General features: G+C 38.3%; 1 protein-coding gene across 4 annotated transcripts in view; it reads left to right on the top strand.

Moving 5' to 3' along the window:
* Nucleotides 1-26,320, top strand: part of LOC135166691 (glutamate receptor ionotropic, kainate 2-like) — a 105,411-nt gene that overhangs the window by 24,145 nt on the left and 54,946 nt on the right. For all 4 annotated transcript variants that reach the window (XM_064129211.1, XM_064129212.1, XM_064129213.1 and 1 more), the window contains exon 3: nt 23,812-23,973. In XM_064129211.1, the coding sequence (XP_063985281.1) occupies nt 23,812-23,973 (162 nt within the window). The remainder of the gene's footprint in view (nt 1-23,811; nt 23,974-26,320) is intronic.

Genomic DNA, 26,320 nt, shown 5'->3' with positions numbered 1-26,320 from the left:
AAATGGCTTCTGGTTTATTTTCTCTTTCCGGAAGACTCGATTGCAGTTCAGAGCACAAAGGTGTAATGCACACGTCAATTTTTCTCCCGTCCGTTCGCCTCCTGTGAAGCTATTAGAAGACAAACCCTTTGATCTTCCAGTTGCCTCCAGGCACACCCAGCAACACTCGCTGAGGAACCATTGACGTCGGCGAAAGAGAAGGATTTACACGTTAAAATAGCGCATGATCAAGGGATTACATGGAGTAAGGAGTTGGTAAAACAACTAGGGCCGAAGTCTCTCCAGCCACAAGTGAAATAAGAGAGAAAAGATCAAGTGATGGTCGGAAAATCCCAGTACTTTCATCGACCCCCCGGGATTTTAAGACGAGTGAATCAGTTTCTGAAGATCTTGATCTTCCTACTTCACGGCTTTTCAGGGGGAATGATTATCCTAAGAGTTTTCGTTCAATATGAAAGGTATTGTGCACTTACGTACAATAGAGGAATCCTCCTTTCACGGTCCAGACGAGTGGTCTTGTGGGCTTTTTTTTTTCCACCTCTCGCATTGGTACACAGTGGTAATAGGAGGAGTGAGGAAGATGGTGAGAATAAAATACCTCTTCGATTGACTCCTCGGTCCCTCGGTACTCGAGCCATTTTTCTTCGGCGCCATAAGCCGTTCAGCTGCACCGCGATCCCAATATCCGAGAACCGGGCGTTTTGTTCTTACAGTCTTATCGAGTTTTCAAGATGGTTTCTTATTTATCGGATTTTTTTTACTTTCGAGGAGGTGACGGGAATCAAATTACCGACATTTTTCGGACTCTCAAGACTTTTTTTTTCACGTACGGAATTTTTAGGTTGAGGGAGAATAACTTAAGACTGGAGGTGCTACTGTTCTGGCCATTTTTTTTAGTTCCTAACGATTAAGACCAAGTTCTCTTTATTTATTTATTTATCTAAGAGAGTTATCGCCGGTGGAATGCAAATGCATCCCTGAAGGGTAAATACAAGACTGTCCTATATAATTAACGGATAATTGTTTAAATATGAGAACTTCGCATAGAAAAATATTTATTTACAATCCGTTTTAAGAATTTATTGGATTATCTTTAACAAGTTATTCCAAAGGGCTTTTTTAAGACCTAAAATATCTTCAGAAGATCAATTTGTCTAGAGACAATTTATTTTTCATCAATTTATTTTCGGAGGATAATTGTTTTTTCAATCCTGGAGAAACACCACATTGTGATCGTAAATCTTTTAAACAAATAAATTCTCTCGGGAAGAATTTATCTCTGTAAAACAATTCTGGTCCCCAATATTATTAATTAATGTTGCCCTGAGGCTTAACGAGTTGTCCGGATGTAAACCAGTGCCACTGTCACAGGTAATGTACAATGGGAAACAGGTGTGCATTTCCGTCGGGGTGATCAACCTGAATGACATCGATCAACACAAATGCATATAGATCTTGGGGTCCACCTTTGGATTTGCATGAAACGGTCATGCTTTCAAGCAGCTGCAGTGCGGACCCTCCGGGTTAATGGAACGTAAGAGCTTTCCTGATGTAGACTCAAGCCTCCCTCCCACAGCCCTCTCATCCCCCTGTCACTCCCTCTCCCTCTTCTTGTTCTCTCACTCTCCCGGATCGTAATGGAAGTGACTGCCATGTCTAGTGAACCAAAGCGAGGCGTCTTGCTGTTACGAATAGTCAGGGAGTGATCGGTGTTCCGAGACAGTGATTTCATCTTTCCATTTTATTTCAATTTATTTGCATTTTTTTTTATTCATTGCAGCGAATTTTCGGGGACGTTCATGATCTTCTGGAGCTACTTATCATTCAATGACAAAGTTAATGAATATAATACTGGAAGATAAATTTTTTTGAAGATACGATCGGAAGAGAGCTTTTTAAGAATAATTTCCAAAATTAAATAGTGTCTTTCAAAAATCTTCAAAATAATATTTTTGGGTCTTTAAGAAGACCTTTAGAAAATCCTTCAACGATTTCCCTGAAAAATTCTGGAGCATCGTTGATAGATAATAATTTTTCTACGTGGGAAACTCACTTATCTCATTTTATCACATCACTACTGATAACAATCTCCATTCATTTTTCATTCCGCAATACGAGAATTTTTCTGGTGATTGACAATTGAATCCACTTCATCAGGTATTACGTCAGTTATTGTCTGATTTTCCACAGAATAAAAGTGGGTTTTTTTGTCTGGACATCGAGCCAGTTCCACCAGCCATTTTCTACTTGGATCCATCTAATTGCCGGGCCTCACCCCCTCCGATCTCCTTAACATGATGAATAGTGTTGGATTTTCATTAAAAATCCGGGTATCCGAGGTAATTTGGCAGTGTATCAAGTTTGTGTTCATTAAATGGATCGATCCATAGTCTCTCCCACCGTCGAAGGGGGTGGGTGGAGGAGGGGATAAATTGGCTGATGGTGGTCCTGTGCTTTCGGCTGCGAGTGGTTTTCCCGTGGGAACAATAATGAACTAGAAGCCCACTAAACATTAGGTTACACAAACCCCTATAGTGGTGAAACTATTCGACTTCGCCGGTTAGTACAGGGAATTGTCAATAGCTCTGGTATTTCCTGTAACTTCTGTTGTGTTCTCGTCAGGCTATTCGTGAAGTATGAGCTTGTATAATTATCGTCATATCCGTGAGGTAACATAATGTGATTAGTGAAGAGAAAATATACGAAATCGAGATACTTTTGGGCTTTTTTCCAAGTTTTTGTATTTAAAAATGAGAAATGATCCCATTTTTTCCAATTTTGCCTGGAAATTATCAAATTCTAAAGCTCCAGGCACGAGCTTTTGCAGCCCAATTACGTCAACTCTGGGTGGACTCCGGAATTATGGGAAAATTAATACGATATCTGCCTTTTAATGGTTTCCTCGACTCAGAACCAATCGATTACTCCACCAGAAGCATCAGTACAGTTATTAAGAGAAAAGCCATTCTCGGCAGCCGATGTGTCTTTCTACGGACAGCTTCGATTCCGGCCATTTAGCTTTTGCCAGAAAACCCAACCACACAATTTTTTTTTTTATCTCATTTTTGTTTCTCCCCATAGATTCTTCTCTCAAGCACGTCTTTACTCTTCTCTGCATTCAGTTCTTCAACTCTTCCTGCTTCATTTTTCTTTATTCTTGGGCATTCTTTAAAGTTGCTCTCAGTTTTTCTGGAGGACTCGCGCATTTACTCTCCATCGCTGCACATAAACAATCAGAGGAGAGTTTCTCAGTCGCTACATCACTGGCACTTTACCAAGGGTACAGGGAGTTTTGTGTTGCGATTAGTTAACGCGGTTATCGAACGCGTTTGAGTTAGAGCTTTTGGTTTCGGGGAAGTAGTAAATTCTTGAAATGGTCAGCCATGGTATGTTCACGATTTTTGAAGAATTTTCATGTCATATTATGCGTATTATATTATATTATATTGTTGAGGCGAGGAACCCAATATTTTATGGAAAAATTATGGAAAAAGAGAGATCGTTTATTGTATAATTCAAAGTAATTAACGCATTTTTTTTAATGGTTCGTGGCTTCTGCTAGAATTATGTTTGTGATACTAAAGGATTCCTCTACTTTAAACTGGGGTTTGACTATAAATTTTAATTACCATTTTCTGTTTTCAATGAAAAGAATATTTAGAATTATTATTCAGTGTGGATAGTATAATAGTATTATTTTATATCTGACCAGCCATGCGGTTCAAATTTGCATGTGATTACTCGAGCAGAAACACAACTGAAAAATGCACACCAGAAATAATAATAATATTGAAACAATGTAAAAGTTAATGTAGACGATCTGACGATACCGATATTTATAGCTTTAACGGGGTTTGTGAAAGAAAAATATCCCAACCCGAGAGAAGGAATAAATTGCGTGGAATATTTAGTACCAAATTTAGATGCGTTGGAAATTCACCAGAAAATACATAATGTACTTGCCTTGAGATCCTTCTGTTATATTTATTTTTATGGCATAATTAAACAGAAATTTGAATTTTTCCCGGTATTTTCAATCAAAATAATCAATTTTTTAGCCGGAAAAAAAATTGAACTGACGAATTCTTTCTCATTTTGTGCGATGAAAAATTGATAAAAATAATTCGAGTTGATATCGCTTGAGATGGGTTTAGTCAATGATACTTTGACCTATCACCAATTTGACCTAACTCTCATCTCGGCCAGTGAATTCTGCGGGACCAGTCCGAGATAAAGCCACCTTAATCCGTCACTCCCTCGGATTATCCAGCAATCCATCTCCCCAACTTCAGTCAGCCCATCGTTCGGTTTTCCCCTGAATCACGCGTTAACGCATTTGATTCGCCCTCAAGTGCCCTCGACCTTCTGCTCTCGCTTTGATGCCCATAAGGCGCATTCTTGACACCAGCGAATTGGTAAATGTGTGAGCCACTCCGGTGAATGACCCGGGCACAATTGAGCATCGCCATGGAGACGCATTGAGGTGTTCATCAAGGATCTCGTTAACATTCACAACTCGAAGGTATCTAATCGTGTTCCATGCCAATCCTAGGAGATAGTGTACCTCAGTTTGGTTTGTATACATTGTGCATCCGGAAATTTAGTAATTCTATTCAATTACTTAATGTCTCCAGCAGCGAGACTAAGGACAGTTCGAATTTTCTACGAGGGGGGGATGTTGGATTGAGGGAAATACGTCATCTGCATTAGAAGAGCTCGTGGCTCTAAAATAGTATTAACTCGCGTTGAAAAGTAACTGATTGGAATATCTTTCAGATATATTTTGACATTTTTTTTTTCAAATTATTCCAAAGAGCTTTTTGGTGTTCGAAAAAACGTTTCGAAGACGATTTCGTTCGGAGAGAATTTTATTTCAGATTAATTTTGAAGGATATTTTTTAGTGACCTTCAAATAAAAATTGTACCTAGAAAATACCCGATCTAAATGTATTTTGAAAAGCTTTTTGGAATAGTAAACTTTGAAAAATGAATAATTTTCTACCGAAGATAATGTCAAAGAGCTTTTAATGACTTAAAAAGTTCTTTACAGGACATTTTGTTCCAACTATTTTTGATAGATCGTATTTTTGTTTTCTCGATATTAAAATAAAAAAGTCTTTCAAAAATACTTTGCGCGGATGATGCATCGATGCATCACTTTCACACCTCTCAAAATCCTTCCACGCTCCTCCCACAAGTTCATAAATTCTGTTTCACTGCGAAGTGATCTCCATTGACAGGTCTTTTCATCGTCTTTATAGACGCATTAACACACCTTTAAGCCCATCATCTACGGTCCTTTCAGCCGTTCCAGCGGTTTACCAGAGTGATTCATGAATAATTCAGACAAACCTAATACGCTTTTAATGCCCTTCTCACCACACAGTGATGATAGAAGGTTAGAGTTTCGTGTTTTACAGTGTACGAATGCCTTTGGCGGTTACCTCCTCAACAATGCACGACGGAAGTACAGGCATCCTACAATTTCCCACTTCATTTGGTGAAGAGATACTTCTCCCAGAATTCCGTTAATTTTCCTAAATATGCGAGCTGAGAAAACAGATATTAGTCTTGTCACGGCGGCTGCTCGTGAGCAATATGAGAAGATAATTCCGTAGCTTCATGAGATCATTTGTGTACCATCGTAACGGATTATTAAAAGCTCAATTGATATACGAAGCGAAAAATTCCGTAGAAATTCCGTAGCCATTGACCCAGAATTACTTAACGAATTTCTGTCTTGAAATTTAATTTCATAAAATCACACAAAGTGGGCTGAAATTCGTAAATAATCTGAATGAGCTTTAGTGTCACAAAGGACTGTCCTCTCGCTACAATTAGCCAACCGGAAGTCCCCTGATAATGACCATACATTGACGGAATGTTTCATAAAAGAATAATAAATGTCGCGCTGAAAAAGGGGAAAAAATCATTACAGACTCGGAAAAAACTGCAGTTACCCTACGAGTCAATCGTCTTACTACTGTTCTTACTGCACCTTTACAGCACCTTTACAAGTTCGTGTAAAGTTCACTACAAGCGCACAGACGCATTCCATTCAACTTTAAATCATCACCTTTACGAGGGTAACATTTCTACACTCAAACAGAAAGCATTGCCTGCATCCCTTCAGGTTTCCCAAGTCGTAATCCTACTGGGATATTGATCAGCGAGAGAAGAACATGTGAGAAGGCTTTACTACATGATGAACGATTACTTGAGAAGAGCAGGCCATTTTTGTCAATTCTAAACATAATTCATTAAATTCCAAAATCAAAAAAATAAGAAGAACAGTATCAAAAAATAGTTTCTTAAAAGCTCAATCAGTATCGTCTGTTCGATAGAATAAATTTGGGCCAGAAAATCCTGGTTTGCCTGTCTCTCCATAACAATTTGACCCCCACCAATGACTTGAATGTGTCCAAAAGTTTCTCCATTTCATCATTATTTTTCCTGGCACTCTTGGAATAATCTGAAGATGAAATTCAAAAGTTTCAATCTCCAGAAAGGCTACCCCATACCCCCCCTTCACCTCCGCCATTCTATTTTTGTTGCGAAGAAGTCGGGATGACGAAATAAAGAGCTTACCTGTCTCGAGAACAAAGAAGTCCACAACTGCAGAAGAGCGATTGATCCTCCCAGGATGGAGTTGCGGTTTCTGTCGTTGAACATCAGCATACTGTACCCGGAGAAAAGTTAAATAAGTGATGGTCCCAAGTCGATCCCTGAAACGCGTCAGATGTCGCACTCACGAATTTTATGCTTGAGGTATAGGTGTTCGTTGCCCAGAAGCTACGGAGAAAAAGATCCACCACTCCCATACATTATTCAAGCCCAGATCATGACTGATACTCAGGACGTGCACGTCTTTACGGCGAGGAGTCACCGGGAGTCTATCGTCTATATTCTTACTCACCCCCCACGTGGATTCACCGCCCCTTGAACTACGGTGCATTCGATTTTCTCTGTCGCTGTTCTCATATCGACGAGACTCAACACGAAGAGAAAAGTTGGGGAAAAATCTAGGGCTTATTTTAATTAAAATTAATTCAAAATGCTGAACGAGGACAGAAATTTTGTTGTCAATTTATGAATTTTGAGTGAAGCAGTAGAGCAGGAAAATTTCTCAGTAATCAATTTTTTTTTTCGATGGAAATTTCGGAGAAAATTGAGGGAGAAAGTTCATTAATAATTTAAAAAAACAGGTGAAATCGGTTATGAATGAAAGGAAAGAATAATTCATTTGCTTTGGACTATTTTCTGTAAACGAATGGGACATTTCAATCTGTTGATACATTACATCTCAATTCTATCACAGAATTCGAATTTCTTCTCGAATTTTTCTTTTCAAATCCTTCGACTTTTCCCTCCGTGAAATTTAGCTCAGGAGTCACCAGTGCGACGACCCCGGGCTCCCCTTGATTCATCATCTTTTCCTCTTTTTGGATTTTTCCATACGATTTTTTGGACAAGAGTGCGGTAAGACCGAAGAGTTATTTCAAGATGTCAATGGAATATAAATAGCTGAGTGGTAGGGAATGAAATCGAGACGTGAGTGAAGGCTTGAGGAAACCCAGTCGTGATTCGAATATCGCATGCAGGGATTTTTGAAAATATTCTTATTCATCTTATTCAAAATCTTGTAAACGTGGCACTGGGGATGAAGGCTGTCATGGTGGTGGATTGGCAGGTACTTACTTCGATGCAAATCGAGGGATGAGACGTCTTCCATTTCAGGTGTAATCGATTGTTGCTGGGAGATTGTTGTGACATGTGGCTTGATGTCTGATTCATCGCTTTCGGTAAAAGTTGAAGGGTCCTAAACGATTGATTTTTATTATCACCCAGTAGTACCTGAGTGGAACCAATTCATAACTGAATCCTTCAAGATGACCTTCGGAAAAAAATGTCCTTCCAGTGACCGAAAAAAACTTAAAATTCCGACACGAAAATAATTTAATTTGCAACTGATTGAGATAATAATTAATAAAAAATTTCATTTCTCGAAAATTCGATTTGTCCAATTCAACATCTTCAATTCCTATTCACCCTTTCAAAATAAATAATTGTGTACAGAACCGCAATCACCAGTGCTCCAACAGACGTCCCTAATCATCCGGAAACGGTACTCCGTGTTTCCAGGATCTTCTCGTCCGGCTTTGTCCCGAGATTTGGAATAATAAGTTGACCAGTGGAAACGGTATGCGCCTCTCCAGTGAGCATGGAAAACCAGGAAGGATAAACGTGACTCCTCGCCCCTTCATTTCTCCAACCCCCACGTCTTCCATAGCATACAGCCCATTCAGGGGTCGAAACGTCTACGTGAGATGCATACACCGACCTTTCTCTTATACTCCTTTACCCCTGCATTGCTTTTACCATCATTTCCCGGTGTGGGCATTCTATTTCTCGGTGGTGAAGGGATAAGAGCTGACATTTACGTACGTGAATATTCGGGGGAATCGAGTGACCTAATTTTTTCTCTCTCCAAGAATTTTTTTAACCCACTGAAAGCCATTTTTCATTTCCTCTGACACCCCGTTTCCTACCGTTCACTCCATTGAATCAAAAAAATGTCATTCCTTTTTAAAACATAACCAGCAATTAGCCTCTGCTTTTTCCAATCGCTAATGTCAATTAATAAAAATAGCTTTCAGGAAATTTTTGGTTTTAATTTACGATCAATGATAATATTAATTTTGCTCTTCTCGATTTGATTTGAGAGCCCCAAAGCTGAAAAAATAGTATTTTCTCATGAGCATGTGGTTTAAAAAATCTGAAAAATTGGTATTGACTTTATAAAAGAGACATTGGTGCCAAGGAAGCTCAAATGTCTCGTTTAAAACACGCAGATAGACACTAGGGAAGCCTGGGAAGCCTCACAGTTAAGTCGTCGACCTAAAAAAAAGTGTTTCACGTACGTTTTGATCAGTGCTAACCCTCTCTGATAGCTTAATTCAGCATTTCTTCTTCTTCCATACAGAATAATATTCTCTACCCTGGGTGACGTCCAGGGGAAAGGAGAACGTATCGGGGTAATGAAGTATGAAGGGACACATTTTTTCATCCACTTTTTTTACGGTAAAAAAGTGGTGGAGGAAAACTGCCGGACATCCAACACTTTATGAAACGAGTGGCTACATGGAATAATTCATGAGGCTGTCGTTGACTCTAGTTGGTCAGTTTAGGGGCATTTTTTCCATCAGAGTCACGTACTGCATCGATACGAGAGTATCTACGTCTCCGATATTACTGGGGATTTTTGGTACATTTTTGTGAGGAGAGAAATGATGAAGAGAAATTTTTTTTAATCATCACAGCACATATTTTTTTTGAGCTCCTTTAATTTTCATTAAGATATCGATCACTAATTATGACGAATATTTTCGATTATTTAAAAATTTCCTGTCACTGCTTCGAGCTTTCGCGATCGCCAGGTTCTGAATATTAATCGGTCGTCGTAAAATCTGTAAAATTCATTCGGAAATAAATTTCGTGGAAATAATTCAGGAGTTGCATGCTCAATACACATTCAATTGTTCGTTAATAATCTGTCTGGAATAATCGGATTACACTCAGCGATTAATGTGAATATTCTAATAACTGTTATGCCGAATAGGTAGCAGTGGATTATTCCGTGATTTAATGAGAATGGTACGGTGAAATAAAGCGTTACATTTGGATTGTGCATTGCTTTAATTACCAGAATTCATCATTAACGGTCTTAATGACAATTCCAGGAGTATTTGTCGATAGAAGTCGGGCAAATTTGTTTAACAGCAGTATATGTCGTAAACAGAAGAACTGCCACTGTAATTTTATTTTTTTCCAACATTGGACGACGTTCAAATCTACTAAATTCCCTTCATAAAATACTCTTCGGTGTATAACAACAATACAGTATAATATAATAATAATAATTATCAGTAATTTGACAAGGTATCTTTCTGTCAGAGCGGTAGCATTTTTCAAATTTTTTTCCGAAAGAAAATCCCTAGATATCCTCTCCCTCATCCGCCCGCCCCTTTGTACTTATCATTAGTAGTTCGACTATTCAGATCTCTATATTATTATTATTTCCGTATCTCCACGGTTGATTTATGGCTGTTCTCAACTGTTGCTTCGAGGCAAATGGGGCGTTTAGAGGAATCTGCCCTAGTCATCAATATTTGCTCCGAGTACTTCATAGCTCCTGAATTAATTCTAATGCCAGAAAATTTTGGGAAACCAACGATCGGTTACGAAATTCATATTTACTTATGGTAAAGACGGTCTACCCATCGATCCTTTGAATTATGATTGAATGATATTTTTTTTCTTTCAGAATCGGTATTAAAAAATAATAATTTCCCCGTCCGGGAATTACAGCATATTATGTAACTACAGTATATGCAACATGAACGAACGGAAGTGTTCAGCGAGGTCTTTCATAAGAAATTCATCGAAAACTTCCCTCTTTGCTGGGGAAAAACATTGGGGAATAACTGCCGTTGAGTGAAATGCATGAGAGTTGGACTTTTCATTTGAAGAATAAGTGAGAAAAAAAAACAGGATATAAAAAAAACCTTTAAATTATCCACTGGGTTGAGGCTCGCAAAGTTTCATTTCTCCCTCCCTGAATGTTATGAATAGTCAATGGAGAAAATCGAGAGGGTGGAGTTTTCATTAGCTTTCTTTTTCTCATTTTATTCGAGGTGGGCGTTCATCTCGTAATTTACGAAAAGAAAAAAAAAACCTTTTTCAGGGAAAAGAATATCTACTGAATGGAGTTGAAAGTCTCTAATCCTTTGCCCAAGTAAAAATTCCAATCTATTTGATCTCATTCCACTGCACATCTTTTTTCTATCATTGTTTTTTACGATTTTTCATCGGGTGAGAGGAGGGGGTGGGGGACTGAGGTACGTTTCAATTGATAGAAGAAGTGGCTGGGGAATCCGGGGGAAAACAGCGATAAAAAAAGAAGTGCGATAAGGGGCTAGTGGGGGGCGGGGAAGGGGTATGGAAAGAGGGAGAAGTGAATGAGACAGAGAGAGACGGAAATTCTGGAGAACAAGAAGCCGCTAATTCGACAATTTCCACTGGGCCGGTAGAAACGCCAATTTTTGGTTCATTTTTAGTCGATTGTGAGCCACACGTGCCTGACTCAGCTCAATGTTTCACGAGGCAAATGCAATATCGTGTGAAATTTCAACCATTGACATTTGTTTTTTTTTCTTTCACTGGTAAACCGAGCAAAATATTCCGGAAAATTACGACACCATTCACGTAATTCACAATAGGGTATCAGTTTGTGGTTCTCATACTTTTTATTGTCACTTCTAGAGTGGCTCTGCCCTTTGAGTGAAATGAAAAACTGTGGAAAATACCACGAAATTTTTAGAAAACTCTATCGCATTCGGAATTGTAATTTTTACCTCAATTGAGTGGTTATTTCAGTGTTGAGCGTTATCATGACCATTATCAAAGGTACGAATATTCTTTGAATTAATCCCCTCAGTTTTATCTTTTAATTGCCCCAAATGCCAATTAACCCATGAAACATTCACTGCAACATTCATCCAAATGAATAAATACAAGTGATGGCTAATGTCGATCATCGCTTGTATTTTCCTTTCATTTCTAACCCGACATCTGCCATGGACCAGTTGAAAAATAGAATACACGAAATTGAAGACGAGATAAAAACATCTCCCCGAGGTACAAAACGAATAGAAGAGAAGAAGCGAATGGACGGATAAACTGCGATAAAAGAAATGAGTCCTGCGGATCGTTATAGGAATTTCCAGTACTTCTTCCCGGAATTTCCCAATAGCCACAGCATGAATATCGTGAGTACTCAGTCCTCCATCCCTTCAGGGCCCTCCTCAGACTAGGGGAGTGAAGCCAGGGAATCGGGGTGGAAATAAAACCAGAGAACAAAATAAAAACTATTCCCGGTTCCATTCAGTGTCTCGTTAATATTATTTACGGGGGAATTATGGATTTTTTTTTTCACTTCCCACTTGCCAATTGTCCTCACCATTTTATTCGAAAAAGCGGGAGATTTTAACAATGGCGGCACTCAGTGCCTGCCTTTCACGTGCAACCAATGAGTTTTTTTTTGTTTCTAGTGGAGGGGAAAAAATAGTGAATCAATGCTGATTATGATCTGAACCATGTCCGGACGTTCTGATCGAGCTTGAATTGTTCCATTTCCGTTATCAGGGAATTCCCGATGATGGGATGAAAGACACATCAACGGGGGAAGTGAATGCGTCGGAAATCACTTAGCTAAATTGCTATTTTGATGGTGAAATTTGTACTCAATCGAATGTCTACAGATTGGTGACAATTTTTGGAGGAAAAATTCAGTAAATTTTTGGGTTATTTTCACTGCGTTGAAATATTTCTTTAAGTCCACAATAGATTAAAGTAACCGTATTCTGAGGCACAGTGATTTTTTCCCTTCCCAGAATATAATTTCTCTAATCCCTCATAAAATTTTATCATCAATTAATTTTTTAATTTGTTTAATTTCTTTGGGGAGAAAAATTAAATAACGAAGGCTCATGATACTCTCTTGTCACACGACATAGTAAAAATTGAATTCATAAAGAAATAAAATAAATAGACCAACATTTTATTAAATTCAACTTTTCCCTACATCAAACTCTGTCGCACCAAAAATCGTCCATTTCCAATTTCAAATAATCCAAAGTCATATCAATCACCCAAAAATTCGAAAAATCTTCCAACAATATTGAACCAACTGGAGAAACGAATCAAAATCCTGATCAATGAATCATCTTCCCTAGTGTCCCAACTAATTATTTTTTATTTCGATTCTCCAACTTCGGAAACTAGCCTTTTGTCACCTAAATTTCCTGCTCGATCTGTCACTACTCGTTTTTTAATTCCTCCTTCATCCCTTCCCCTCCCCCAGCCGCCAACCACTATTTTTTTTATCGTGAATTCCGAACCAACTCACGGCGATTCATCCACGTCGACTGAATTTTCAGAACTTTCCGTAAAAGGGGGTAATGAGAGGAGGGGACGAGTGTCATGTACGTTACACGATACAAAGGGTGACGACAACCCTATCGGGGTGAAATACAATCCCTTCACCGTCGCGAGGAAGCCTCAAAGACTTTCGTTTCCCCAAGATCAAAATCATATACGCATAGGCCAGCGTTGGTGTTCCCCACAATCACATCGCAATATTCGGGCTATTGATTTTTACCATAGAAGTGGTACTAACACCTAATGCTCGAGTGAATCGGTGGGCCTTTGCGGCAACCGAAACAGGGGAAGCGCATGGAAACCACTCCCAGGATATTCGGCATAATTTTTTTTTTTTCAACTGCCACCTATTCACATAAAAATCCCTCAAATAGTCCGCAAAAGTGCAGATAAAAAGCCTCAGTCTATCGGCGAAACCGTAAAAATGTAGTTCCAACCTTTTCGTTTTCCCATCAGATTCCACAGGGGAATCCATTTCCAACGACTCGAAACGCCTGAATTCTTACGGAAAAAAAAATTTAGCTCTTGTATTGGTACATTTTACCGATATTCCCGGTGTTCATTGCCAGTGAATAAAACACGGAGACATGAAAAGCTTTTTTTTTCGAACTCACTTCACCGATTGGACCAATTTTCAATATTTCCTGTCATTTTTTTTGGAAGTTCATCGCCGGTGAGTACTTTGTTGGAGCACTCTGCATCGGTGGTATTGGTTAAAATTGATCTAGATGGGGTAGGATAAATCCTGGACTGGCGATGATTGAAGGAAATGAACGATCAAGGAATTTGGTAAACATTATTTAAATAATATCACATGCAACGCTGGAAAACATCACATTTTAGTTCGGGCAAGTTTGTTTCACGTGCTTTCGGCCAGAGTTTCGAAAAATAATTGTGGGATAATTGGGAAAGGATTTGTAGGAGGGAATTTGACAAACACTTGTACAATTATCTCACTTTAATTATTCTAGTTAAAAGTACATTTACAATTTTCATAAATAAATATTTACTCGCGTCTTGACTCAAACTTCACTTGCTGTTCGTCCTCGTTGAATCTCTAGTCTTTTGGATTAATTAATTATATAATTACAAGAAGTAATTCTGTCACTGAATTTACCTCTCACAGGTAATTATTACTTTGGTAATTATTTTTTTTACTAAAAAACATTCTTCTTCTCTCAGAAATGGAAAAAATCCCGTTAAATTAAAATTTCATAAATTTTGCGGTATAAGTTAGAGTCAGTGATAATCTTCTGATAATTACTAATCAATTACCCCCAATATCTCAATTTTTCCACCACTGCATACGCAAAAAACTGCTCCCATTTAAAAATAAAATTTCTCTCCTTGACAAATTTCAAAAATCTCTTTTTCTCGCCGAAAAATAATAATTCGTGAGACGATCATCAAGTAAAATGGTTTATGTAGCTATAAAAGATTGTCACGGATATAACGCCTGTTGGCGTCAGGATGGCGCCGCATGTCGAAAACTCGAAATGTTCCTTTTGCGGTTATAAACCCGGTGGATGAAGCCGATTAAGGGGGATAACATTTTTGTGAAGGAAGATAGGCGAGAAATATCTCCATGAGGATGTATACAGTGGATAGTGCTGGATAGAGCTGGATATTCTCACGGCTGTGAGTGCGGATATGTCGTTAAGGAGTCATCTCTGCCAGGACATCTCGATGGCTCGTCGCCGACTGGCGCTAGTTTGAGAGAGCAGTTGCATTAGGTTAGTGGCAATTGTCGAATATACATGACAATACTCGACTCGTTTCAAATGCTTTTGTCGATTGTGCGGTTGTGCGTTTCATGTGTGGGTTTATGGGGTAAATATTAACTTGAAATATTCAAATAGACACAACTCCATTGTCTGATGAGGGGAAATTCATGAAAATGAGAAGAAAGGATAAAACTTTTGTTTCTGAATTGAGTGAAAATTGGGGTGAATAGATGCCAAGTGGATTTGCATGTCGTTTCGGGGTTATATCTATGACTTGGATGGGGTGAAAATGTTATCAAGACATTCTACTTTTTTTTACAGAATGTAAAAATAGGAAAAATTGATAATGTACATAATTGCGAGAAAAATTTCGGAATAAAGTTATTATTGAAGTGGAGGAAAAATCGATAACCCTAATAATAATAATAAGGGTATACCTCTGAGACAGTCGACTATCAAAATTGATAGTGACTGGTGGGACAGTCCGACGTGAGCCTTGAAATTGTACTGACATAAATTAACAAATCAATTAAATTCAATTAAATCCCCAATTTCTTACATTATTCAATTGAAATTTCCGTTTCATTGCTTTTCTGGAAATTCTCTATAAAAAAAGGGCAGAATGTTTCAATTTTTCCGGATAATTACCGTATTACAATCTACACTATTGATGGACACATGTCAATTTTAAATTCCCCATAAAAAATAATTGGAAAATTTCTAAAAAGTGACCGTAAAAACGTGGGATCAATATTTAAAGTCTCTGACTTCAAATCCCTAATCAGGGCCACCTACACAGCCCCAATAAATTCCTCAAACAAAATCTAAAACAGCCCCTTAAAACCATTTCATCCGAAAAAACCCACCAACGACTTAAAACTACCACTTCAATCACAATAATTTTTCAACCAGAGAAATCATAATCAATTAATCACCCCATGAAAGCCAACCTCTCCCACCCCCTTCTCCGACTATCCACCCCTCAATTCCCCAAAAGTTTATGATTCCAAAGTCAATAACTCCTCCCCAGAGATGGAAAAAAAAAATCTCTGATAATTACCAGTGACAGAGGAAATAATGACGCGAATAAACCCTTGCGATCTTCATAATTGAATTTTTTTTATTCCACCGAGTGAAAACGACGTAATTGAGTAGGGCGATAAGTCCCACCAGTAATTAGCAATGCACACTACCATGGAAGATAACTCATTGAGGCACAGCGTATATTCCACCTCGTTTCGCCGAGTCAGAATCGTTGACAATGAGAGGACGAAGTGGACCGGGGTCTGAGGGGCATTTCCGACTGGTGAGCGAGGTGGGCGAAGGGCGGGAGGGCGCGGTAGGACAGGGGGTGAGTGAACGGGAGAGCAGGGAAATGGGCTAATTGGATTTTGAGAAAGAGAAGCAGTTTGGACGATGCATTGAGAACAGTTGCGAAAGCATATACCGTTGAATCACTTGAATTATCACGAGACAACGAGAGTAGAATGGAATGGGTTGGTGTCGGTGAGCGGGTGGAGGGAGGGGGGGGATGAAAAGGGGGTTTGAATTTTCGAGGTGAATTTGAGGCGCGAGAGAGCGAGATGAGGGGATGAGAGGTGAAAAAAGTAAATCGAAACACGATGTCGCCAGTGGTGTTGTACGGCTAAACGAGATTTACCGTGAAGGGGATGAACCGAGAACACACCCCCAGACCCATTCATCCGTCTCGGATGCCACAGAGAAACGATTCACTCTGTCTTTGCTCTTACCAACACAGCAACTTGAGTCTCTTGTACAAGAGGGCGGAATTAAAGGCGGTGATAAGTCCCAAACGTAATTGTGCGAGGGAGTCTCAAGGGGTTGGGTTATAAGCAGTGAGAATGCCGGCAAGTGCTCGATGTACTTCCACAAACGATGTAAATAAATTTAGTGTTTTTATAAAATTAGGGGATTGTCGTTTTGCGAAGGTGAGGAGAAAAATCCTTGGGATTAACGTCTGTTATTTATCTTGACGCACAGTAAAATTTCAAATATTTCTGGGGAAAAATTTCTATCGAAAATGTTGGGCTTCAACCCTTAAAATTTTTCTGGTGTTTTCCTGGAAAAATTAAGTTATCTGTGATACCGAAAATATTTATGGTTTGGGGAATGTGTTTTTATGTCGCGATATTCTGTTCAGACGGTGGGAACAACTTCGTATAAAATATTATGGTTTTGGTATGAGGTACATTAAGAGAGGTGTTGTGTCCATTTAAATATTTTTATATTTTGTTGTAAACATTTAGCTGTTATTTCCGAGAACTCCCCGACCACGAGTTTGAAGTAATATGAGTTTATAGAGACATTAGAAAGAGAGAGAGAGAATAGTAGGCCCGGAATGGGTCCCTGCCATTAACGTCGGAGGGAAGAACGAAGAAAGATTGTGCCGCCAATCGGAGAACGCAGAGGCGTTCCGTCAACCCAAGAGTGGGGAGTGACCTGGAACATTGGGAAAACCCTTGACAAAACACGAGAGCTCAGGGTTCGTGGAGACACGTTCGAGGTTAGAAGTTCGTCGAGAACTGATACCACTAGAAGTAGAAGTTATAACCCGCGTTTTAAAATAAATATAAATAAGCGTGAATATATATAGATTAATAATAATGAAACTAGAATAATTAAGGAAGTGTTGACGATTTTTTTCCCTAAAAATCGTAAACCAATTATCCCACATATCAAACTTTTATTTCTTATTTGCAATGAAAAATGGGAGTTTCTGCCTCGTTTCAGGCGCCGACCACTAGGACTTCTTCCTGACGAGTCTCAATGCATTTCCCCTGAAATTCCAAGTTCTAGAACTACGACTACTACCGTCTGCGAGTAAATGAGCTAAAAATGAATGATGGCGGCAATTAATTAGCCCAGTTTCAATCCCAAAATTATGAAATTTTTATACCTCCTAAATTACAGTATCCCACGACGTTGGACCCTCGGGAAATACGTTTGGCGGATACTGGGGGAACCGATAATGCCCTTCCGGTGGAAATGCAAGCAGATACATGGTTCCGGGCTTGCGTCGATGCTTGAACGTCGACACCCCTGTGGATTTATAATCCGATTGGGCTGAAGTGTTATTGCCGAGTGAGACAGCAGAGTTATGAGGATGACTAATAACTCATTGGTGCACGATATAAATGAAAACGGGCTGCTGCAGATTTCCATCACGTTCTCCTATGAGAACGTACGTGTCCGCTAACGTTGACGAGTATTTCATTGAATTTCGAGGGAAATTGGGGCGCTTCTGAAATTGAAAAACTCAAAATATGGCAGAAAGAGTCTTCCGGTACTTTCACAAGACTTCGAGTAATTTTACCAGGGGAAGAAAAGTCCAAATTTTCGAACGGTAATTGAAGAGAATAAAATCAATTATTTACTCGACTTGAGGTGAAATATGTCAACACAGAAATTTTCCATTCATTGAAAAATTTTACATTTTAACCACTAAATGTTTTTTAATGATAAAGCCAACGATTTTTTTCAGGTGAAATTTACTTTTTTCTCATTCATCACTCATTAGCAACTTCATTTTCCAGCATTTAAATGAATGTACTACAGCACCGCAAACGGTCACTGAAATGAGACTGAAACAAACTAATTTCATTTAATTTAATTTTTTTATGAATTTATTCCGCAATTGCTGGAAACATTCTTGTCATCTCAAACGGTATCAATTTCGACAGAGAAATGGTTTTCCCTATTTTTTGAATAGATACTCCTAATATTAGCATTAATCTTATTAACGCCACAGGTAAATTAGTTCCATGATCTGATTAAAATTGATTGAAAAAGAAATAAACTGCCACTGGAAAAAATCCCCAAATTTATAATAATATTTCTAACGCTCCTAACAATTAATCACGTACTTCTCATCACAATTACAATTATGATGGTTTCTCTGGAATTTTCGCGGTCAATGAAGGGCACGAATGCAATTAATGATTCGCGAGTTAATTATCAGCCTTAATAATTAGTTGGTAATCTCGGACGAATTTGGAACTGCGCAGACGTAATTACGTAGATTCGACTGTAATGCGAGATATAATAACACCAGAGTCAAGTTCTTATCGTTATCAGTAAGCCGACGGTAACTCTGCATCCTCCCTCGTTTGCCAGGAAGCGGTAGGGGGAAGAGTGGCTATTATTTCAACCAGGACTTTCAACTACTTAGTACCTCGTTATGAAAATTCTGAGGTTCATAAATTCTTGAGATTGACGCCGATACACATCTGAAGACGGAAACCATTCAGCATTTACTCGGGCATTAATTTCTTTCTCAATTACCAGGACAAAACTCATTTTCTTGTCTTAAGTTTTGGAGAACAATCTGCTATTGTGGAGATGATACGATTTTATTTAGCTGCAGGAAAAAATGTGTATCAATTCGTTACTGCAAATTACTTCCAGAACGCTGGAAATTATATTAATAATTAATTAGTGTGATATCTAAGCTGTTTGTCGAGGTCATAAGTTCAATCTACTCGTCGGAAGTATCCACATAAGAAGCGGAAACTTCCCACTAATTTCCTAAGGTGCCATATTCTACGTCACTGTCTCCATTACTGCATAATCGATAATGAAAGGAAACTTTGAGAATAATTTGATGTATTACTACCGTACATCGATTTGAAAATGGTAAAATGGTAATTAAATAATTAAAAGTGTTTCAGCTTTTAGAGAAGTTATTTTTTAAATTCTGAAATTTATTTCTGATAAGAAATTTAATAGGAGTAAAGTAATTAGCATTTCAAACAGATAATTTTTGTGAGGAAAAATTCTTCCAAGATGAGGTTTTATATTATTTTTCAGTTTTGAAAATATCGAGATTTTATTAGTAATTAATTACCGTAATATTTCTTCCCATTTTCAAGTCCGCAAGTTCAATTTACCCATCGGAATTACCTATATAAGAACGGAAACTTCCCACTAATCTTCAAAGGAATAATATCCTAAGTCAATCTACTCCATAACTGAATAACCAACGATGAAAGCAAACTTTGGGAACAATTTGAGATAAGGATAACTTCGTATAGTGGGACTTGGTGGTCATCCCGGCGTAACCCTGAATTGGGCTCACAAGACAACGGACAAAGTGCCGTCTCCAACACTTACCGGACGGGGGTGGACTGGATATATAGTAACATTAATTCTACGGTGATTGGTTGTACGATAGGAGGCGATCATCCCAGGAAGGAACCGAGGGTGTAGTCACGTAGGGAATATCCAAGTTTGGGGTCGGGGGACAAAATTGGAGAATCGACGGTCGGATTCTGCGTCGTGGTCAGTAGATCGGCTTTAAAACTTCGGAATCTTCAGGGAAATCATGATGAATCTCCTCGATTCACTGGGGCTCACCGCAGAAGTGACTTTTTTGATTTTGCTATCAGACAGAAGCGAATTTAACTTTTGCCTCTTTTATACGATTTACTCATAAGTTTTATATTTTCCTATTACTCATTAGCTATTTCGATTATAAGAAAGTGGATAGTCATAATGATTCAAAGGTGTGAATGTTATTTTATTCTCTTTTATTTTATACGCTCGAAAGGCACAACCGCTCCGGTTCGTTTCCTTAGAGGAACTAACTAAAAAGACTAAAAAGGGCTACAACACCCTGGACCTGATAACTCACATTAACAATGCACCTCTGGTTAAATCGAATAAAACAGAGCACCCACATGGTACCCTAAACTACTCAGAATTTTCACCCATAAAAATGTTTGTCAATTTAAAGTATAAACACTCAGAAGAGAATGAGATTGATTTTTGCTTTTTATTTATTTATTTCATGAAAAATGCAATAGTTCTTCAAGTATTATTTTTCCATGAATACCTGGAAAGAAATTTTGGATAAAAATTGAACTTCTAGAGGAGGAAATGTGGGACGAAATGGCAGTGAACCACTGTTTAAGTCAAGTTTTGTTAGAAAAATTAGACTTGGGAGAATAATTTTTACGTTTTACGTTCTTTCTGTATAGTATTCATTAAAACCATTTTATTATGAAACTGAAAACCTCTATGACTATCCCTGTAGCTTCCAATAAATTGAATAATTTTTTTCGCGCAGAATGAAGTCTATAAAGGAACAGAGATTACGTCTGTTGGAAACCTTCCGCAACAAAGCAGAGAAAAATGGCAATGGAGGCACGTGCATAATTCGCTTCGTAGCTGAAGTGAAATTCAATTTGTCACCTGTTAGCAGAACTCGCAGTGGATTCCCCAGACATGCTTGTCTTTTTTTCCTTCCTCATCCAATATCGTAGCTGGGAATATACATTTTGCATTTATTCTGTATAACAGGTATATGGATTCGTGTATATGTCTGGAAGTTTCTCTCGTATAACAAAAATTTCATTCGCCTCGGTCAAAGTGTTTTTACATTACGCTCTTAATCATGCACTAATGCAATAATTGTAGTTGATACACAAAGGACTTAAAAAATTGAAAATGAAGTTTTAGGTGACGTAATGAACACTGGGACATAATTTAGTTTTTTAAATTTAAATAATAATTAACAGGCACTTAATAAATCTCTGACGTTTGAATCATTTATTTTACCCGGAATCGATCGATTTTAGTTAAACCGAATAATCGCTCGATGAACAATTGAACAAATCGTGTTGTAGTGCTGTAAAAAAATTGAGTGAAAAGTCTTTTGTAGAATGTTGTGAAGTGTTTTAGCCTTTTAACTTTCGAAAATTCTCAGTAATAAATTGTTTGGAACGATGATTAAGGCGCTAACAGACGTCATTCCGAAGAATCCAACAATCAGTACAACCTTCGAACTGATTTTTCTTCAATTTTCCCAGATGTTCTCTTTTTCTTCTCCCGAAGCGAGTTGAGACTTCAACCCAACCGGATTTGTAAAACTTTTAAGAAACTCGTTCATTCCCTCGACTGTCCCTGTGTTTCTACTTCGCAAACTCGAGAGACTCAGACACTAAAATCACCAATTTTCACCAAACTCAATTAACGAAATTGTCGATACAGCGGAGTAGTGCTTTGTTCACAATTCCAGGAGATGTGATACGACCCATTATTAACGGATTCCATTGCGCTTCGGCTTCAAACGAAACCCGTCATTAAGTCAAACCTAATTTGCTTCATTGAATTTATTGTGAAGATGATTAGAGCCAATTATTGCGATTAATCGGGCGTTTCACGCATTCCATGTGCATTGCTGTTCGAACAAAGGACTATTTCATCGAAAATTGAGAGAGCGATTGTCCCTTTTTGCTTTATTGCGTGAGTACAACTTTCTGGACCTCTTGCGTGATGTGAAGTGCACTTCACTCTATCGGATAGTTCCGATCATCTAGATCGAAAGCTAATCGAGATAATATTCGAACGATAATTCACCCACAGAGAGAAAAATTCTTTAACAATTTTTCTCTCTCTCTTTAATAAAAAAATTCGTAACTGTTTCGTAATTATTACCAAATATTGTTTTCATTGGAAATTTTTCCCTCCACGTCGAAGTCTTAACACGAAAAAGGAGAAAAACTGAAGAATCAGAAATTTAACAAAATGAAAGAATAAAATTTTTGAACTTTAAATGTGAGGAAAAAAAATGTAAAAATAGGAAAATGGACACTCATCGTCAAGTGAAAAAAGATCAATTTTTGCGAACGTTGTATTTCCAAAATCACTCGTTGTATCGTTAGAATCGGTTTTTTCGTGATTGCAGTCTGCTTCCATAAAAGGTATTTTACATTTTCCCTCTGTAAAATTTCATCCCCTTTGGGAAATCCGCACACAGCAACTTTACTCGTCGGAGTTACCGTTTTAGTGTATACGCATCATTGTTACACTGAACGGTCGGGCTTAACCACGAAAATTGGAGGGAGTGGTAGTCGTGGACAATTATTTGACTGGCCCCCGCAAGAATAGAGATTTTCTGTCGTGTGGACAATACACAACTTTCCATCTCTCCCATCGTCGTAATTACTTTCAAAAATGCATCCCCCGGAGGACCCACGCGAGGATGAAAAATAATTGATGGTCATTAGAGGGTTTACCTAGACTCCTTCATTAATGATAATGTTTATTCAACCTCAAAAAATGTGAAAAACATTGTTTCTCCTTCAGAAGAAAACTATTTATTTTTTATCGCCATAAAGTATATGTCAAGAAGTGAAAAAGATCTTATGAAACGGTGAATTTGCTGGCGTTGAATGAAAAAATGTCATGTGTTGACAGATTACAGATTAATTCTATCGCATCACTAGAGTTGTTACCAAAATTTCCCCCAGAAAAATTCTCAGAATTTTCTCTTGGTCTAATCACCCAATTATCCCAGAGTTCTTCACCTCATCGGCAGTTTGCCTCAATTCACTCAACTGTTTTTTTTCACTCCCATCATTCAGGGGGTCAATCCCCAATCCGTTTTTAATCATCGGTCATTTGGAAGCTCCCACCAGTCTCCGAAAAACCTGTAGTAAAAGCCGATAATCCCACCGAGAATGGCATATTGAGGCGAAATGATCATCGACTCAATTTCCTTCGGATTAATCGAAGCCTCCCCTCGTGGTCGATACACGAGATGTTGGACTCTGTACAGGAATGTGATTCCCCCAGTGATCCCCAGTGATTCTTGATAGCCTCAGATATCCAATAGGTGAAACCAACTGCACTTACGATACCACTTCCACAAGCGTTTCCATCTCCTCAACATGTTTTTACTAATTAAAATCATTTTCCAAATAAAAAGATAAATATTTGATCCACACCTCTTCTGGAAAATTATGGAAATAACAACATGAGCGGTTGAAGCTACGAATAGTCTATATAAATTACAAAAATATCAAATTTATTATTACTATCCAATTTTGTTGGGCATGACAGGATTTGGAAAATCAAATCCTGACTCGTCAACTTTATTTTAATTAGATTTTGAGCTGAATGATTTTTTTTTTACGTTTTGTTTGTCCATATATAGCTAACATTTTGTCAAATTTTGGGAGCCAGAAAAAGTGTTCAACCACCAATCCAATCAAACGACCCAACGTACCATTTTCATCAAAGCAAATGCACTAATCTAATCAATTCGCCTCCAATTTTATCATTTCAGGTGCGATATTCACCGAAGATCAAAAGGACAGTCCCTCAGAGCTAGCCTTCAAGTACGCAGTCTATAGAATCAACAAAGACAAGAATCTTCTTCCCAACACAACTCTCGTTTACGACATCCAGTATGTGCCCAAGGACGACTCCTTCAGAACATCAAAGAAAGGTAAAGAATACGAGAAAAAAAGAATACTGTTAAACTCCATTGTCACGACTTCTTGCTCTACCCTTTCTTGAAAACCAGGGGAGTCATATCAAGACGAAGCTTCTCGAGGTACCAGAAGACATTGAGATATCGATAAGACACGACTTGAAGATCAGATACATTGGCATCACTCCCCTATCCAGCCATCACCTTCTCCCAAGACACAGGAGTCTCGATAAATGAGAAAATTGGGTTACAAAGCCAAGTGGATTCTCCATCCACGGGCTTTTTGTTTCCTCTCTACGTTGTATTCTACTTTCTACTCAGCCGTCTACTGGTATAGACGATACATTAACGATTTATCCCCCGGGAGCTCTCGTCGCCCTCTGGAACAATTCCAGATTTCTAGGGAGATTGGAGATCGAGTCGATGGGGCACGTGTCTATTTTCTATACAGATTCGAGTGGATTCTTGTTTTCTAAATTGGTAGATATGAAAAGATTGGTAACAAGTCCTGGTCATGTCGCTGGGTAATTCTGTTGGCAATTGAGTTTTCTCGGTAGTTCCCAGTGGGAATATTGTTATTCTAATTCAAGATATCCACTCACAAACTTAATTAACTTAATTTTTTTTGGTAAGAAAAATAATTCAGATATAATGACGTGTAGTTGGAAATGCATATTCCAATAGTCGATTACTTGAATGACATTTTGTTCTTTCGTATAAATATGCGTTGAGCTGCTCAAAAAAAAATTGTGGAGGAGGAAGAGACGTCTGAATGAACATCTGAAGAGTACAAAGGATGGATACGTTAATTATTTTGAATAAACTAATTCAGTTGAATTAAATAAATCACTTCTCTAGGAATGGACGAGCGAACGTGATTTTCCTTCGAATATGTTAAGACAAAAATCTTATCCTGAGAGAGTGAAAGAATTTTGTACAACTGGAGCTTTTATTGAATATTTCATAGACTACTTACACATCATGTTATCAGTTTGCTCATGAAAATGCATAAAACTCTCGAGGAACTCCTAAATCACAATGACATCCCCATCGCGAGTACGTCAGTTACCTTTGAAGACCCGAAAAGCGAAAAATCATAAAGACACATGGAGACATCCGGGCATTTTCTCCCCAGAAGAGCCGCCCCTCAATCTTGATTCACAACTTCTTCCCTCTCTCATTCAGTCTGGAGCCCAACAGCTCCGTTGAGCATAACGAGGCCAAGATAAGAAGATTCTGAAGCATGAATGTACGAAGAGTACCCGGGAGACTGCGTCCAAGGAATCTTGAAAAAAAAAATTATGATTACAGAGGAAAAATTACACGACGAAAACATCCTTCTGCTTTTATTCCGCCTGACGTCATCTCCAGTTACTTCAAGATGAAGTCATTATGAAAAAAAATGATGGAAGGGGGCTCTTGAAACAACGACTCATCAAAATTCACCCGAGGCAAATACTTCACCGTGTTTTATCTTCTCGTCCTTTGACGACTCGTTCTGGGCTGATACTGCACATAAAATTATCAGTAAATTTTCGAGGTGAATGATAAAGTGAGAAATCCCTGAAGCACTTTGCGCGTAAATAGTGGTCTCTGAGTGGATGCTCGTGCTCAAGTGTTTGCTAAAAGTTTTGCAGAAGTGGTGCTGCATAATTGGACAAATTACAAGGGATTATTTGAACTGATCAAAGATGAGGACTGCATAAGGTAAAAATCCCTTGAAGGACTGGATCTCAACGAGGAATGACGTTTGCCATAATTTATACTCACAATTAAAGTCTTTGCGGATTTGGGTTTTTGATGAACACATTTATGATCGTGATTTAAATGAAGGAATTTTTATATCAAAGGTGTTCAATAGCGATTCACAATCAAAGAGACAAGATAATTATTGAATCTTTTCAATTGCCGCACTGGGTTCTAAAATTGATCTTTTTATTTCTGAAAAATGGGGATATCAAGCCACAGAATCCCTCAAAATCCCTTTAATTGGCGCACCAAAGTATCACTACTGACACTAGTTTGTCTAGGCCACCACACCATAGTAATCACGTCAAAGTCCACGTCCTTCCAAACACATACCGTCACCTAATTTCAGGGCGAGGTAAAATGATCGTGATGTAGTTTCGAAAATCCATATATCCAGAAGAAAAACGACCTATGCCAACATCAGAATTCTATCCCTTATGCAAATGTTATATGAGACGGATTGAGGTACGACTCACAATTTGAATATTTTATTTTGTATGACAAAGCTGCGGGGAGTCTTGAGAGGAAAAGAAGTGCAGAGAAGGAGTGAATAAAATTCTATCTAGATATTGCTTGGAGAAAGGAGGTATTGTTTCTTTCTGCAGTCGCCCTG

Source organism: Diachasmimorpha longicaudata, chromosome 10 (assembly GCF_034640455.1).
Source record: "Diachasmimorpha longicaudata isolate KC_UGA_2023 chromosome 10, iyDiaLong2, whole genome shotgun sequence".
In the NCBI taxonomy this organism is placed as follows: domain Eukaryota; kingdom Metazoa; phylum Arthropoda; class Insecta; order Hymenoptera; family Braconidae; genus Diachasmimorpha; species Diachasmimorpha longicaudata.
The sequence above is the reverse complement of the archived record's forward strand: the minus strand, read 5'-3'. Positions and strand labels throughout refer to the sequence as shown.